At 62.1% G+C, this 12,315-nt stretch overlaps 1 protein-coding gene across 3 annotated transcripts; it reads right to left on the reverse strand.

Moving 5' to 3' along the window:
• Positions 1 to 1,418: 1,418 nt before the first annotated feature.
• Positions 1,419 to 11,910, reverse strand: GATD3 (glutamine amidotransferase class 1 domain containing 3). Of its 3 annotated transcripts, XM_042998870.1 has the most exons (8): positions 11,680 to 11,897; positions 11,231 to 11,283; positions 9,392 to 9,505; positions 8,340 to 8,459; positions 5,543 to 5,635; positions 4,102 to 4,208; positions 3,493 to 3,649; positions 2,190 to 2,274 (listed from the first exon to the last, which is right to left on the reverse strand). In XM_042998870.1, exons 1-7 carry the CDS (start codon positions 11,806 to 11,808, stop codon positions 3,504 to 3,506), a joined length of 762 nt encoding a protein of 253 aa, XP_042854804.1. In that variant the 5' UTR covers positions 11,809 to 11,897; the 3' UTR covers positions 2,190 to 2,274; positions 3,493 to 3,503. The 3 variants fall into 3 exon arrangements, with proteins under 3 accessions (XP_042854803.1, XP_042854804.1, XP_042854805.1); XM_042998869.1 differs by lacking the exon at positions 4,102 to 4,208 and having other exon boundaries at positions 1,419 to 2,274; positions 11,680 to 11,895; XM_042998871.1 differs by lacking the exons at positions 2,190 to 2,274; positions 3,493 to 3,649; positions 4,102 to 4,208 and adding an exon at positions 4,220 to 5,086 and having other exon boundaries at positions 11,680 to 11,910.
• Positions 11,911 to 12,315: the final 405 nt, after the last annotated feature.

A 12,315-nucleotide genomic window follows, 5' to 3' on the forward strand; every position in this document is an offset into this window, starting at 1 on the left:
GGGTAGAGAGAGACAACAGGGAGCGGGAAGACGCCTTCCTGACCTGGGGAGCGAAGTTCAAGACAACCCCACACACCGGGGAGGGCGGGGGACGGGCCTGCACAAGCACTGGGAGGGGCTGCTCGTCACGGCCCCTTGAGGAAGAAAAGGGAGTAGACACGTGCAGCCCACGTACCCACGGAGGACGTGTAACCAGAACGCACGAGTAGCTTCAATGAGAAACCTAACCACGTGCTTCACCAAACCAGATCGTCAGAAGGCCGAGAAATAGACAAAAGGCAATGGGCCTCAGCGGACGTCAAGGAGACACCAGAAAAAAACAAGGGCCACGCCATCCATGCCCACCGGGTGGCGGGGAGGACACAGAGGAGGCCGGCCAGGCCCCAGCGCCACATGGACCCTCCCCACTAAAGCCAAGCTCGAAACATCCCTGCAACCCGGCGGCCTCACCCCTGGATGTGGCAACAGCCGGGGCCGCGACATGCGCCAAAACACCGACAAGGACATTCGTGAAGGCAGCGCTCGGGCGACATGGGAAAGCCCCAGTGGAGAAGCCCATTTGGGAACATTTCCACAGGGAAAAGCCTGTACACAGAGCCAGGACGTGCACCATCCCTGGTGGCGGGCGGGGGGGGGGGGTGTGTGGCAGGGACGGGTCCTCTGGTTCCACAGCTGTGTTCGCCTTGTGATAACTCCGTGAGCCACACGCTGGTGATCCAGCACCCCCCCCCCCCCCACGTGCACAGGTGTACAGGGAACAAGTGTTTCCACAGACAAGTTTCTTAAGAGAGAGGTGGTCGTCCGTGACCTGACCTCTGACAGGCCCCGGGACAGCGCACAGGGCAAGGACCATCCCGGCCAGCGAGGCTGGTGCCGGTGGGTGTGCCGAGGGGGCTCCTGCTTCAGCGGGGGAAGGTCAGGCCACAGAGAACGGAGTGCCCACGGAGGAAGGGCCGGAAACGTCGCGGCCAGCTGGCACAGACACCAGGCGAGCGGGGGGATCGGGGGGCACGCGATCAGGCATTACTGCCCTGTCCACAGGCCCTGCTCTCCGTGCTCCCCTCCAAGCCCGGAAAACCACAAGGCTCATTGTCACTTACCTCTCACGGCAGCAGAGGGTGCTGAAGGGTGGCGTGGGGGGCCTGTGCCTCGGTGCCCCGTTCCCAGGCCAGCACCCACACAGTTTGGCGTCGGCTGCACCACACTCAACGGCCCGCCATGCCGACCCCCGCAGCTTTCTCAAAAGCAAATGAGGCACAGACGGACGCAATGGCAGCTGCGTGCGGGGACACCCTCCCGGGGGTCACGGGAGGCGGACAGAAGGAGGGATGTGCCACAGGGGGTGGAGCCTGCCCTGCACCCAGATGCCGCCCTCGACATTTCTCCCCAAAACAGAAGCACACGTACGACAGACACCGGCTGGTGCGGCTACAAGATGCTTTATTGCCCCTGCTCTGTACATCCGACACCGGATTTTTGCCCGGTTTGTTGCTCGTGGCCTGGGACCAACCCGACGGTCTCCGCCCAGCAGGCCGACCACACAGACCGGCTGCCACACCCTCCCCCCCTCTCTGGAAAGCTAGAGCCCTGGTTTGGGCTCCCGCGTGCCAGCTTCAGGAGGCCCAACACGCGGCCGTCCCAGCGTCCATTTGGGAAAGCAAACTCCCCCGGCCTCAAATGAAGCCCCCGTGTCATTTTTGAACGCATTACTCCAAGTTACAGAGTTCTCAATCACCAAGAAGTTCAGTGACGTGGTTTCCTAATTACCAGACCCACCAACTTAAAAATTCTTCCCCCCCAGACACCAAGAACCCTACAGCCGGCCAAACCTAAGAGTGTGGGATGTCGTGCCCCAATTCTTCTCCTGAAAGAGCAGGTCCCATTTTAATCTCTGTCACAGGAGGATGTCAGCCGCCCCCGCGCCCGCAGGCACCAAGCAGGTACCAGCCGCAGGCTCAGCGCGGGCCCTGTCTGCCTCCACCGAGCGGAAGGAACGCCGTCCGCCGACCCCAGCCAAGGATTCCTCTTCAGACAAAAAGCACCCATAGATGCAAGCAGAGAATCGAATTCCTGCCACACGGCAGGCAGCACGGGAAGCCAGGCCACTAGCTCCACCTGGTGGAGGAGGCGGGGCTCACGGCGCTGTCACTTCCCACAGAGTTCTAGCACCTTCTTCACCATGGCCCCGATCCCGTCGTGGATGTGGTGGAGCGCCGTCTCGCACATGAAGGCCGGGGTCGTGACCACCTTGTTCTTCTGGTCCACGTGAGCTTCGTGCACGGAAGTTACGGAAAACGGTCACCCGGCAAGGACACACGGGTGGCGGGCGTGAAGCGCCACCCTGACCCCCGCCCCCGCCCACCCCCAGAGTGTGCTCCGCTGCCCTTCTCGATGGAGCTCCAAATGGGGGATCCTTCCTGCCGCAGTCCCCGCGGCCAGGGTCCACGTCCCGTGCCACTCACACCCCGTAACCAGAGCACACGCGTCCCGACCTCGGTGAGCCCAGCGCCGGTTTCCTCGGACCCCTCACGGTGGCAGGCCCCACGGCACCCAGGCCCGCCCGCAGACCTGGGCTGCGCACACAGGAGCGCCGGCCCCACAGCAACCTCGTCTGAGAAACCGGAACAGAGAGCCGCTGCGAGCGTCCGCCACAAGAGGCCAGTCCGACCCGGGACCCTCCCCCGACACAAGCCGAGCTCTCGCCCTGGTCGGGCAGACGCCCAGCGCTGATGGGACTGGCCCTGCCCCCTCCCTATAAGGTGCCCTCCTGGACCTACTGCAAAGGCCCCGGGCCAGCTCCACCCACACAGCTGCTGGGTGGGCCGGCCACTCTGCGCAGGAGGGAGGTGGGCACTTAACCGAAACTGTCTGTAAGCCAAACAGCCCTCCAAGGAGAGAAAAGCACCTTCGAGACAGACACCCAGGGTCACGGTGTTGTCTCCGGCACCTTCTGGGACACCGTGCTGCTCTGTTCCTTGGGTCTGGGTCCAGGTGTGGACCTGGGTCGTGGTCGGCCCCGGCCTGAGGCTCTGTGTGCACAGTGCTCGGGCACCCGCAGGAGCATCAGGGACCAATGAGGCCACCGGGCTGGCTCCTGTCCACACCACCAGGGAACTTCCACCAAAGCCAGGAAACCCCCCGGTACTGCTCCCATCCACGGGCAGCCTCCACCCCACCGTGGGGCGCAAGCTCACTCCCCTCACTGGCAGGCAGCTCCCAGCCTCCCACCCAGAAAGCCACCCCCGTCGAGCCTGAGGCCGACCGCTCGCCTGACCAGGTGGCCCTGGTGTGCCTGGGGTGTGCCGAACCCAGCCCGCATCCACCAGGCCGACTTGGAAACACGGCCAGGGAGGGACACGTGCCGGCATCGGACCCTACACGTGTCACGCATGTGCTCCCAGGTGCCCCCGGCAGTGCAGCTCCCGGTTCAAGAGCCAGAGGAGGGGTCCCCGGAGCCACCGCCACCGCCACCCTGGCTGCCAGAAAGGATATGGTCACTCCCTTCACACAGTGCTTGGCGCCCAGGGCTTTGATGGCCTCTGCGGTCCCCGCGTAGGGCCACTTGCCGCCTTCCTCCTGCTCGTGGCCCACGGTGACCTCGACGCCGCGGAGCACTTTGGCTGCGAGAACGGGAGCGATGCAGCACAAGCTGAAGAGTGAAGGACAGGGTCAGCTCGGGACCACACGAGTGGACGCCAGGCCAGGGGGCGCAGCAAGGCACGCAAACCTCCCTGACCTCGAGGATGAGTGCCAACACTAGCCAGAGGGCCTGGCAGCTGAGAGGTGGAAGCCGGGCCGCCTGGGGCGGCCGTGGCCAACGGGGCGAGGGGTGTCGCAGGTGACACGAGCTTCCGCTCACTCCCCTACGGGCCGCGGTCAGGAGGCACTCCTGACCAGTCGCTCCCGAGCACGGTGGTTCAGCCACACCAGACCTCTGGGCACCAGACATCACACCGGCGCCCTGCCCGTGTCAGCGCGCCCTCAGGGGGCACACGGGCCATCCACCATAGCGGCTATGGGCCGGGCCGCCCCAGCGTGTGGCTGTCGGGGACTGCCCTCCCCTCACCCGGGGTCCACAACCCTTCCAGCCGCCGCCCAGACCTCTCTGGGCCGCCGTGTTCCCACACAGGCCTCTCCTCTGGCTCATCTTCCACAGCACCCAGCTGGTTCTCCTGCGCGGCCTGTAAAGGCCCCACGTAGGAGGTATCCTAACAAGCCACGAAAAAGTGTCGTCAAAACAAACTTACACAGTGCTTCAAACCCCACAGCTAACCCGCCTACTTAGAAACCCCGGACAGAAATTTCCCCCAGCCACCAAGTTGACACAGTCCCTGGACCTAGTGTCTCCAGAGTGTCTTGTGTCGTGAGCCTGCACAGACACCCGGCGGCTTCGGCCCTCAAGTGGGGCTGTCTGTGTGGCCGGCCGTGCTGGTCTTGGGCTGTGGACACCGAAGCAAGCCAAAGCCACGTGCTCCGGACAGAGGCCCCTGCCGGGACCGTTCCTGCACGGAGGTCAGAGGACATACACACAGGCGGCCGAGCCACCGGGACCCCTTGCTTCCACCTGTGCTCATGACAAGCAGGGCGCTAGGGTCCCCCTTAGCGCTCGGCCCACAGAAGTGGGTGCCGCTCCAGTGACAGCATTCTGGGGGAGAGAGGCGTGGAGCACGGCCGTCACCTGCTGTCTGTCTCTCCCGAGCAGGCCCGGGACTGAGAAGGCACGGTGTGAGCAGACATGCTCCCGACCTGCAGACCCGAGGCCGGCCCTGTTCGTGAGGAGGGGGCTCCCCGCAGAGTGACTGGGCGGGGACTGTCCTTGCCAGGCGCTATATCCCATCCAGGTGGGAGGGTTCTAACACAGCCCTGTTCACACAGATGTCAGAGGGGATCTGGAGTGCTCCCGTCTATACCACAATGAGTTGTCTTCACTGCATCTCTCACCGCAGAGCTCCCGAGGGAGTCTCTCCAACCAGCAGACCCGAAGCCGCGCACTCTGCACGCTCCGGCGCACTGACACGGACAAACACCGACCTTCGTCAGAGCAGGGGCCAGGCGTCCGTGGAAGCCGAGTCTCAGGGGCTCAGATCTGGCAACAGGGGGGGCACCATCGTGCTCCTGGTGGCAGGTGTGGCCGGCCTCACCCCCTGCCAGGACCCAGGAACTCGGACCTCGACAAGAGCAAGGTCCGGTGAGTTTGGGTGTGCAGACAAGTGTGAAAGACCCAAGCACGCAATGAGCGTGCAGGCCCAGAGGAAGGTGCTGGGGAACGGTGCTCGTGTGTGACTGGCTCCAGCCTGCCCGGAGCGAGGACAGGAGGCAGAGGTCAGGAGAGGAGAATGAGCACTGGAAAAGGCTGGCGGTCAGGGAAGGACTGACTGGGGAACCTCCTAGAAGCTCTCTTTCCTGTGAAGTCACCGATACTGACCTAAGCACACAACTACAGAATTTTCCGAGCTGGAAGGTGCCTAGGACGCCCTGTGAACCCCTCAGCGCAAACAGGCTTTCAGGACGGTGCAGCCCTGCACTCCCCACCCCTACGTACCCGATAGGCTTGCCAGCCTCGTGGAACTCCTTCAGGACGCGCTCCACGTCTTTGTGGACTCTGCAGTCTTTCCCGTCCACGGCGAAGGTGCTCCTAGCACGAGAAGAGGCCTCTCACAGTTTGGTGTCCACCAGCCTGGGGCGCCTCCAACCCTACCCCGCAGACGTTATGTGTGGCTCTGCTCCCTCTCCAGCACCCGCAACAAGCAGTTCACGTGTGTGTCGTGTGTTTTGTACAATTACACGTACGTGTTTTTTTTCTAACTTTATGTCAGAAAGAAGCAAAACGGCAGCGGAGGAGGGCAGCAGATGCCACAGCGAACCGAAGGTGACAGGTGCGCAGGCCTTGGACCTAAAGCCAGCAGGCCCCCCACTGACCAGGCGAGAAGCGCAGGTGAGATGACACACGGCTTCTGTCACTGCAGCGATGACCGCGGAGGCGTCCGGCGTGCCCCCCTCCTACAGCTGGCGGGTGTGCACCACACTGCTCTGGGAGGCAACTGGTCACACCCACCGAATCCCAAAGGACACGCTCCCTGCCACGAGCCCCGTCTCTGGGCTGTCCGCTCTGCACACACGGCTCCTCCGTCCTGGGAGGTCCACGGCAGCGTCACAGCCCCAGGACCGGACAACGGTGGGCGCGAGGGAGGTGTGCCACCTGAGGGGCTGCTGCATCCTTGGGGTGCGTGCATGTCCAAACGCAGCCACCTTTATTTTTTTTTTTTTAAGGTTTTTATTTATTTTTGAGACAGACAGAGACAGAGTGTGAGCAGGGGAGGGGCAGAGAGAGAGGGAGACACAGAATCCGAAGCAGGCTCCAGGCTCTGAGCTGTCAGCACAGAGCCTGACGCGGGGCTCGAACTCACAGACTGCGAGATCGTGACCTGAGCTGAAGTCGGACGCTCAACCGACTGAGCCACCCAGGCACCCCACTTTTTTTTGTTTTAATTTTTTTTTTTAACATTTATTTTTGAGAGACAAGCGGAGCATGAGCAGGGGAGGGGGAGAGAGAGAGAGATACAGAATCTGAAGCAGGCTCCAGGCTCTGAGCTGTTTGTCCGCACAGAGCCCGACGCGGGGCTCGAACTCATGAACTGCGAGACCACAACCTGAGCCGAAGTCGGACGCTCAACCGACTGAGCCACCCAGACGCCCCTCAACTTTACTCTTTAAACACGTGTCAACTGTACCTCCAAACAGCTTTCAAGACAAAAGGGGAACTGGAAACACGGGTGTCCGTCAGAGCTGGGTCGTCTACCCAAAGGGATCTGCGTGTGTGGCTGTGAGGTGGTTAGAGGGCCACCGACAAGCCACCCCGTTGGCGGAAAACACAAAGTACAAATCACTGAGCTTAAGACACCCCCACCTCATTAGTTTAACACGACCACGCGTATGAACCTCTGGCGGAGGAAACACGGCCGGGCAGGAGCCTGAGGCCCCACAGGAGAGGAACCCAGTTCCCGCTGTGAACTCGCATCCCCAGCGAACTAGCCTTCCGCGTGCACACTGCACAACCAACAACCACAGCAGCCGCAGCCTCGGAGACCAAGGACACGGGAGCCTGCCTGACTTCTAGAAAGGTTGGGAAAAACGGGCAAGCGACCGTAAGCCACAGCTTCCCCCAGGGAAGTGGGTTCAGACAACAGCACTGACCCAAGGCCACTGCTTCCTTGAGCGCACAGACACGGGCACACAGACACGGACCCACCGACAACCCAGCGCGCCTTGTGTCTGTTTGTAGTTAACCGAGCGTGGGTGGTCACTTGTGCCGGGGACACAACCCCGACAGACCCCCATGTGCCCTCATCCTCAGGGAGGAGCTAAGGGTCACAGATAAGGCTCGTCCTCCCGACGAAAAAACCTCGGTCTGGCAGAAGAGGAAGTCCAGCCAGCAACTCAGGCCGTCCTCTGCCACCTACTGCCGAGAGGTGTGTGAAGGCGGCAGTCGCCTGAAAGGCTGGTTTTTGCAAGACAAAGTGGACACGAGCGGGAGGCACTGCCACGAGGGGCTGGGAACGCAGGGCTGGGATGTGGACGAAAGCTGTTCAGATGTCTGCAGGCAGAGGGGAGCCGCCAGGGGTCAGCGTACACATCAGGGAACCTGACGTCTGGCTGCAGGGCACCCACAGAGGCAGCCAGGGAGCTGCTGCACCGCCGTGGGGGGGGCGGGGGGGGTGGCACTGGCCAGCCAAGCCAACAGGGCGAGGGAGGCAGTGAGCACGAGGACCCAAGGCACCTGCCCCCCCCCCCGCCCTCCCCCCCCTCCGGCTTCCCACCCACGACGGCTGTGGCAGAGCCGCCTCGGAACGGATGTGCTGGATGGCGAGGCCAGTGCGCAGAGAGCTTCCGGGACGCGCACAGAAAGAGGATCTAAAACCCACAGGACGTCAGGCCAGAGCGAGCCCTCCCGGCTGCAGATCTAGTTACCAGGGTGACAACCAGAGAGCAAAACCTTTCCACTTGGGACCAGCATCTGAACGGCCCACCGGAACAGCAGCTTCACACGGACACGGAGACCAGCACGGCACAGGGTTAGATCAGAGAAAGCCCCACCCCCCCCGCCCCCCACCCCCCGCAGCAGCAGCAGCCCAGGAGCATTCTGGGAGAAGTGACAGGAAAAAGCACGTCTGGCTAACCGTTGACCTAAGCCCCAAGCTACGCCGGTTGCCTGTCACAGACCAGCTCCGTGCAGCCCTTTGGAACCTGAGCTCCCCAACGGCTGCTCGCGTCCCCACCCCGTCTCCGTCCCCGGCTTCGCTACAGGTGAAAAGCGAACACCCCAGAGACCCCACACGCACAGGTTTTTGGCGGCTCCGAAGCCTCCAGGGAAGATGGCAGCATCGTGATCCGCCGCACTGAGCCGGGCCAGGTCGGTGATCTTGCCGCGGGCGATCCTTGCAGACTCCGTCAGAACGTTCCTGGGAAAGAACACAAAAGAGGCCGGAAGCAAACTTTAGCCTGCAGACTACAAAACGGGGCGGGGGTGGGGGGTGGGAGTGAGGGGGAACACTACCACAGGACAAGAAAACATGTACTCGGGCCAGGGAAGTGCACCAGCACTTGCACTCAAGGTCAGGACCTAGAGAAGGCGACACGGCCATTTGGAGCATCTGGAGTGCTCAGAACTGGGGACGGATGAAAGACAGGACAGAGCAGGGGAAGGCCAAGGTGCCGCACAGGTAAGCGAAGGAAACCAGGGTCAGCCACAGTAGGCGCCGTGCCGTGCTCCCCCAGGCCTTGCAGCCAGGACCAGTGTCTCAGGCAGAAAAGGAAGGGGGAGGGGTGGCTGACACCAGCTCCCAGGAGAAAGAGCGCCCCCTGTGTGAAGCCAGCGGGCAAGTGTGGCCGTCCCTGCACTGGAGCAAGACTGGAGGAGAAGGAAGGCTCTGAGAGCACAAAGACCGCACAGGCCTCAGTGACAGAAACACCGTTTCGAACCAGATCAGAGATCTGGGGCCCAAACAGGTGAACACGGCACGAGACCCAGCTGGGAGGCACAGCCTTGACCAAAACAAAGGTGGGGGGATGACCCTTGATCTCAGAGTAGTGAATTCAAGCCCCACCTAGGGTATAAATAGTACCAAAAAAAAAAAAAAGTAGAAGTGGGTCAAAACAAAGACAGGAGGAACTTAGCCGGAATTTTCTATCCTTTCCGTGTTTTGGTAGGCATTAAAAGATAACAACAGCATGACCACAGGACAGCCTGAGGACGGGGGCTCTGAATGACTGAGTTCAGAACTCCGAGCACAGGCAGGGTCCCTGCCAGGACAAAGCCACCCAGCATGCCGGCTCTCAGGGCGTTTGTACCAGGCCCGTGCCCACATTCCAGGACGGAGGAGCAGGATCACACCTGGTCTCGCTCTCAGAAGGCTGCCCCTTGGTGTGGTCAATCACGTGCATCTGAGGGACGTCAGGAGCAAAGATCTGGACCTCAGCCCCGCCACGACTCAAGTGAACCAGTACCCTGCGTGGAAGAAAATCACACAGAACTGAAACATGCCCAACCCAGCTTTACCTCTTAGCGTGTTTCTACAAGCAGGGTTTTTGCAGAGCGCCCTGCAGAAGTCTCTCGTGCACCTTAATATCCTACTTGCTTTACAAAAAGTTATAGTTGGCCTGCCGATGACCCAAACGGCCACAATCCAGATTCGCTGTCCCTGAACTAGCCTGCAGAGCCCAGCTAGTCCCCAGGCTCCCTTTACAAACCGGGGTGCAGGGACGGGTGATTCGACTGGTGTCCCAGCCTGGACCCCAGGCTGCTTCAGGGCGGTCTTCCTCCCACAGGCCAATCAACGCAGCCCTCAAGGGTTTGAGGGGGGCTTCCGGTCACGACACTCGCTCTCTCCCGCCTCTCCCATGATAGTCACAGGGCTGGGAGAGAGATACGCAGGTCTCCCTGAGGGCTGCTGTGTGCCAGGCACAAGTCCAAATCTGTCCCAGACACGGGGCTCTCACTGTCCCCCTTTCAGAGGAGGAGACATGAGGTGGGTGACCCGGTAGAACCACCCTGGGACTCAGGCTCTCGTCCTTGTAACCTGCAGGGTTCTCCACACAGGGCTCCCTGCCCACACCCCAGAGGTTTCACGCAGTCCGCTTGCTTTCTCGTGCCCCTGCTCCGAGCCCCGCTCTGGAAGCTCTCCTGGCCGCCTGCCAGCTCTGCCCACTCCAAAGACCACTCCATGTCCAGTGCCCACACCCGCACACGCAGGCAGGTGCAGGATGGGGAGGGGCCTCAGGCTCCTCTGGGTACACTTGGGCCCTGCACTTGGGAGGCAGAGGTTCCCCAACCATGACCTAACTCTCCCTGCCCACCGACTCCAGATCTGACATCTACCAGTCCTGCTCACAGAAGCCTTTAATAAAAAGCCACACGCTACTAACATCTGACAGGTTACATCAAAAACACTGTCCACAGCTGACCTGGCTGCCTCGTGCCTCACAGCCTTCTTTTAAAAACTTTTCAATGTTTATTTATTTCTTGAGATACACACAAACCGTGAGCAGGGGAGGGGCAGAGAGAGAGAGGGAGACACAGAATCGGAAGCAGGCTCCAGGCTCCAAGCTGTCAGCACAGAGCCAGAGGTAGGGCTCAAACCCACGAACCGCGAGGACATAACCTGAGCTGAAGTCGGACGCTTAACCGACTGAGCCACCCAGGCGTTCATCGCCCTAGAGTCATGATGATGCAATCTGACCTCAAAGTTAACCACGGGTGGGGTGCCTGGGTGGCTCAGTCGGCTAAGTGTCCGACTTTAGCTCAGGTCATGATCTCGCAGTCTGTGAGTTCGAGCCCCGCATTAGGCTCTGTGCTGACAGCTCAGAGCCTGGAGCCTGTTTCAGATTCTGTGTGTGTCTCTCTCTCTCTGACCCTCCCCCATTCATACTCTGTCTCTCTCTGACTCAAAAATAAATAAACGTTTTTTTTTTTTAAATAAAAATAAAAGTTAACCATGGGTTTTAAACACGAGATGTATTACATGGTTGTCTCTGAGCGACAACGCTACAGCAGGTGGCACTTAGAGGGTGGCACTTAGAGAACTTCTCTCTGGCTCCCGCTTTGTGCCTCCCCGTGCCTGGTGGCTGCCTGGTGGCTGCCTGGTGGCTGCCTGGTGGCTCGTTTCCTCTGCCTTTCTAATCAAACATTTCTCCAAATGGCTCAGGAAAAGGCAGAGGGTCCTTCAGGGCTTACGCTGAGGCCTCGTGGAGCTCAGTCCCGTCGTAGACTCCGCATCCAGACAGCACCTGCGGGACAGCGCGGGGCGGGGGGGGGGGGGGTGTCAAGGGGGACTCCACCTGGAGGCAGCCGGCCAGGGGGAGGGGCGTGAAGAAGGGACTTGCAAGGAGAGAGGTAGGGGCGGGCCTCGGTGGGGTGGCGGTGAGGACCATAAGAACCGCCGCGGGCAGAGGTGAAGGAGGGCTGGGGGACGGCCCGGGGGGTGGGGGTGCTGCGAGGGGGTGGGGATGAGGAGGGGGAGGGGAGGGGCTAAGGGGGGCGGGCCTCGGGGGGGACGGGTGAGGAGGGCCCGACCTCGGGGGTGGGGGGTGAGGAGGGCCCGACCTCGGGCGGAACTGGATGGGAAGCGGCCGTGACCTCTGGCGGCAGCCCCGCCCCATGCCCGCCCGCCGAAGTCCGCTTACCAGCGCGACCCTGGCCCGGGGCCGCGGCGCGGAGCTGTGTAGGGCCGCGCGCGGGGCGGGTGCATGGAGCGGCGCGAACGCGGAGGCCGCCGCCAGCCTGGGCGCCACCAGAGCCCTGACCGCCGCCATGACTGCGCGGGGACAGTGGGTCGCAGGGAACAGCGACCGCGGAGGCCTGAACGGAACGAGCGTGCCTCGCGCCTGCGCACAACGCGCCCGCCCCGGCCCAGACTCCCGTGAGCGCGCCGGTGGGCGGGGCCGCGCCTGCGCACCGCCCGCCCGCCCCGGCCCCTCTCCCGCGAGTGCGCTGGTTGTTGTCTGCGTGAGTCGACGCAGTAGCGTGTCCCGCCGCCTGGGCAGCTGCTGCTGCCCTGGGCTCGGGGTCCCGGACCCCAGGGCGGGAAGCACCCCCTACCCAGCTGGGGCGGGCTGTGGCACCCGGGTCGGGCGCGGCTCGCGGCCGATAGAGAGTCAGACTCCAGACTTCGTTATTGTCCGCACTCCTGGGAGCAGCTCCTTGATGGCGAATAACCCACGTTCACATTTCAAGTCGTCTTTTCGTGGTGTTTGACTCGGGATCCGGATGGGAGCCCCCTCGGGGCTCCGCCTTCCGCATTTCCTGCAAGTTGAGCTTGG

Source organism: Panthera tigris, chromosome C2, assembly GCF_018350195.1.
Source record: "Panthera tigris isolate Pti1 chromosome C2, P.tigris_Pti1_mat1.1, whole genome shotgun sequence".
NCBI classification, from domain to species: Eukaryota; Metazoa; Chordata; class Mammalia; order Carnivora; family Felidae; genus Panthera; species Panthera tigris.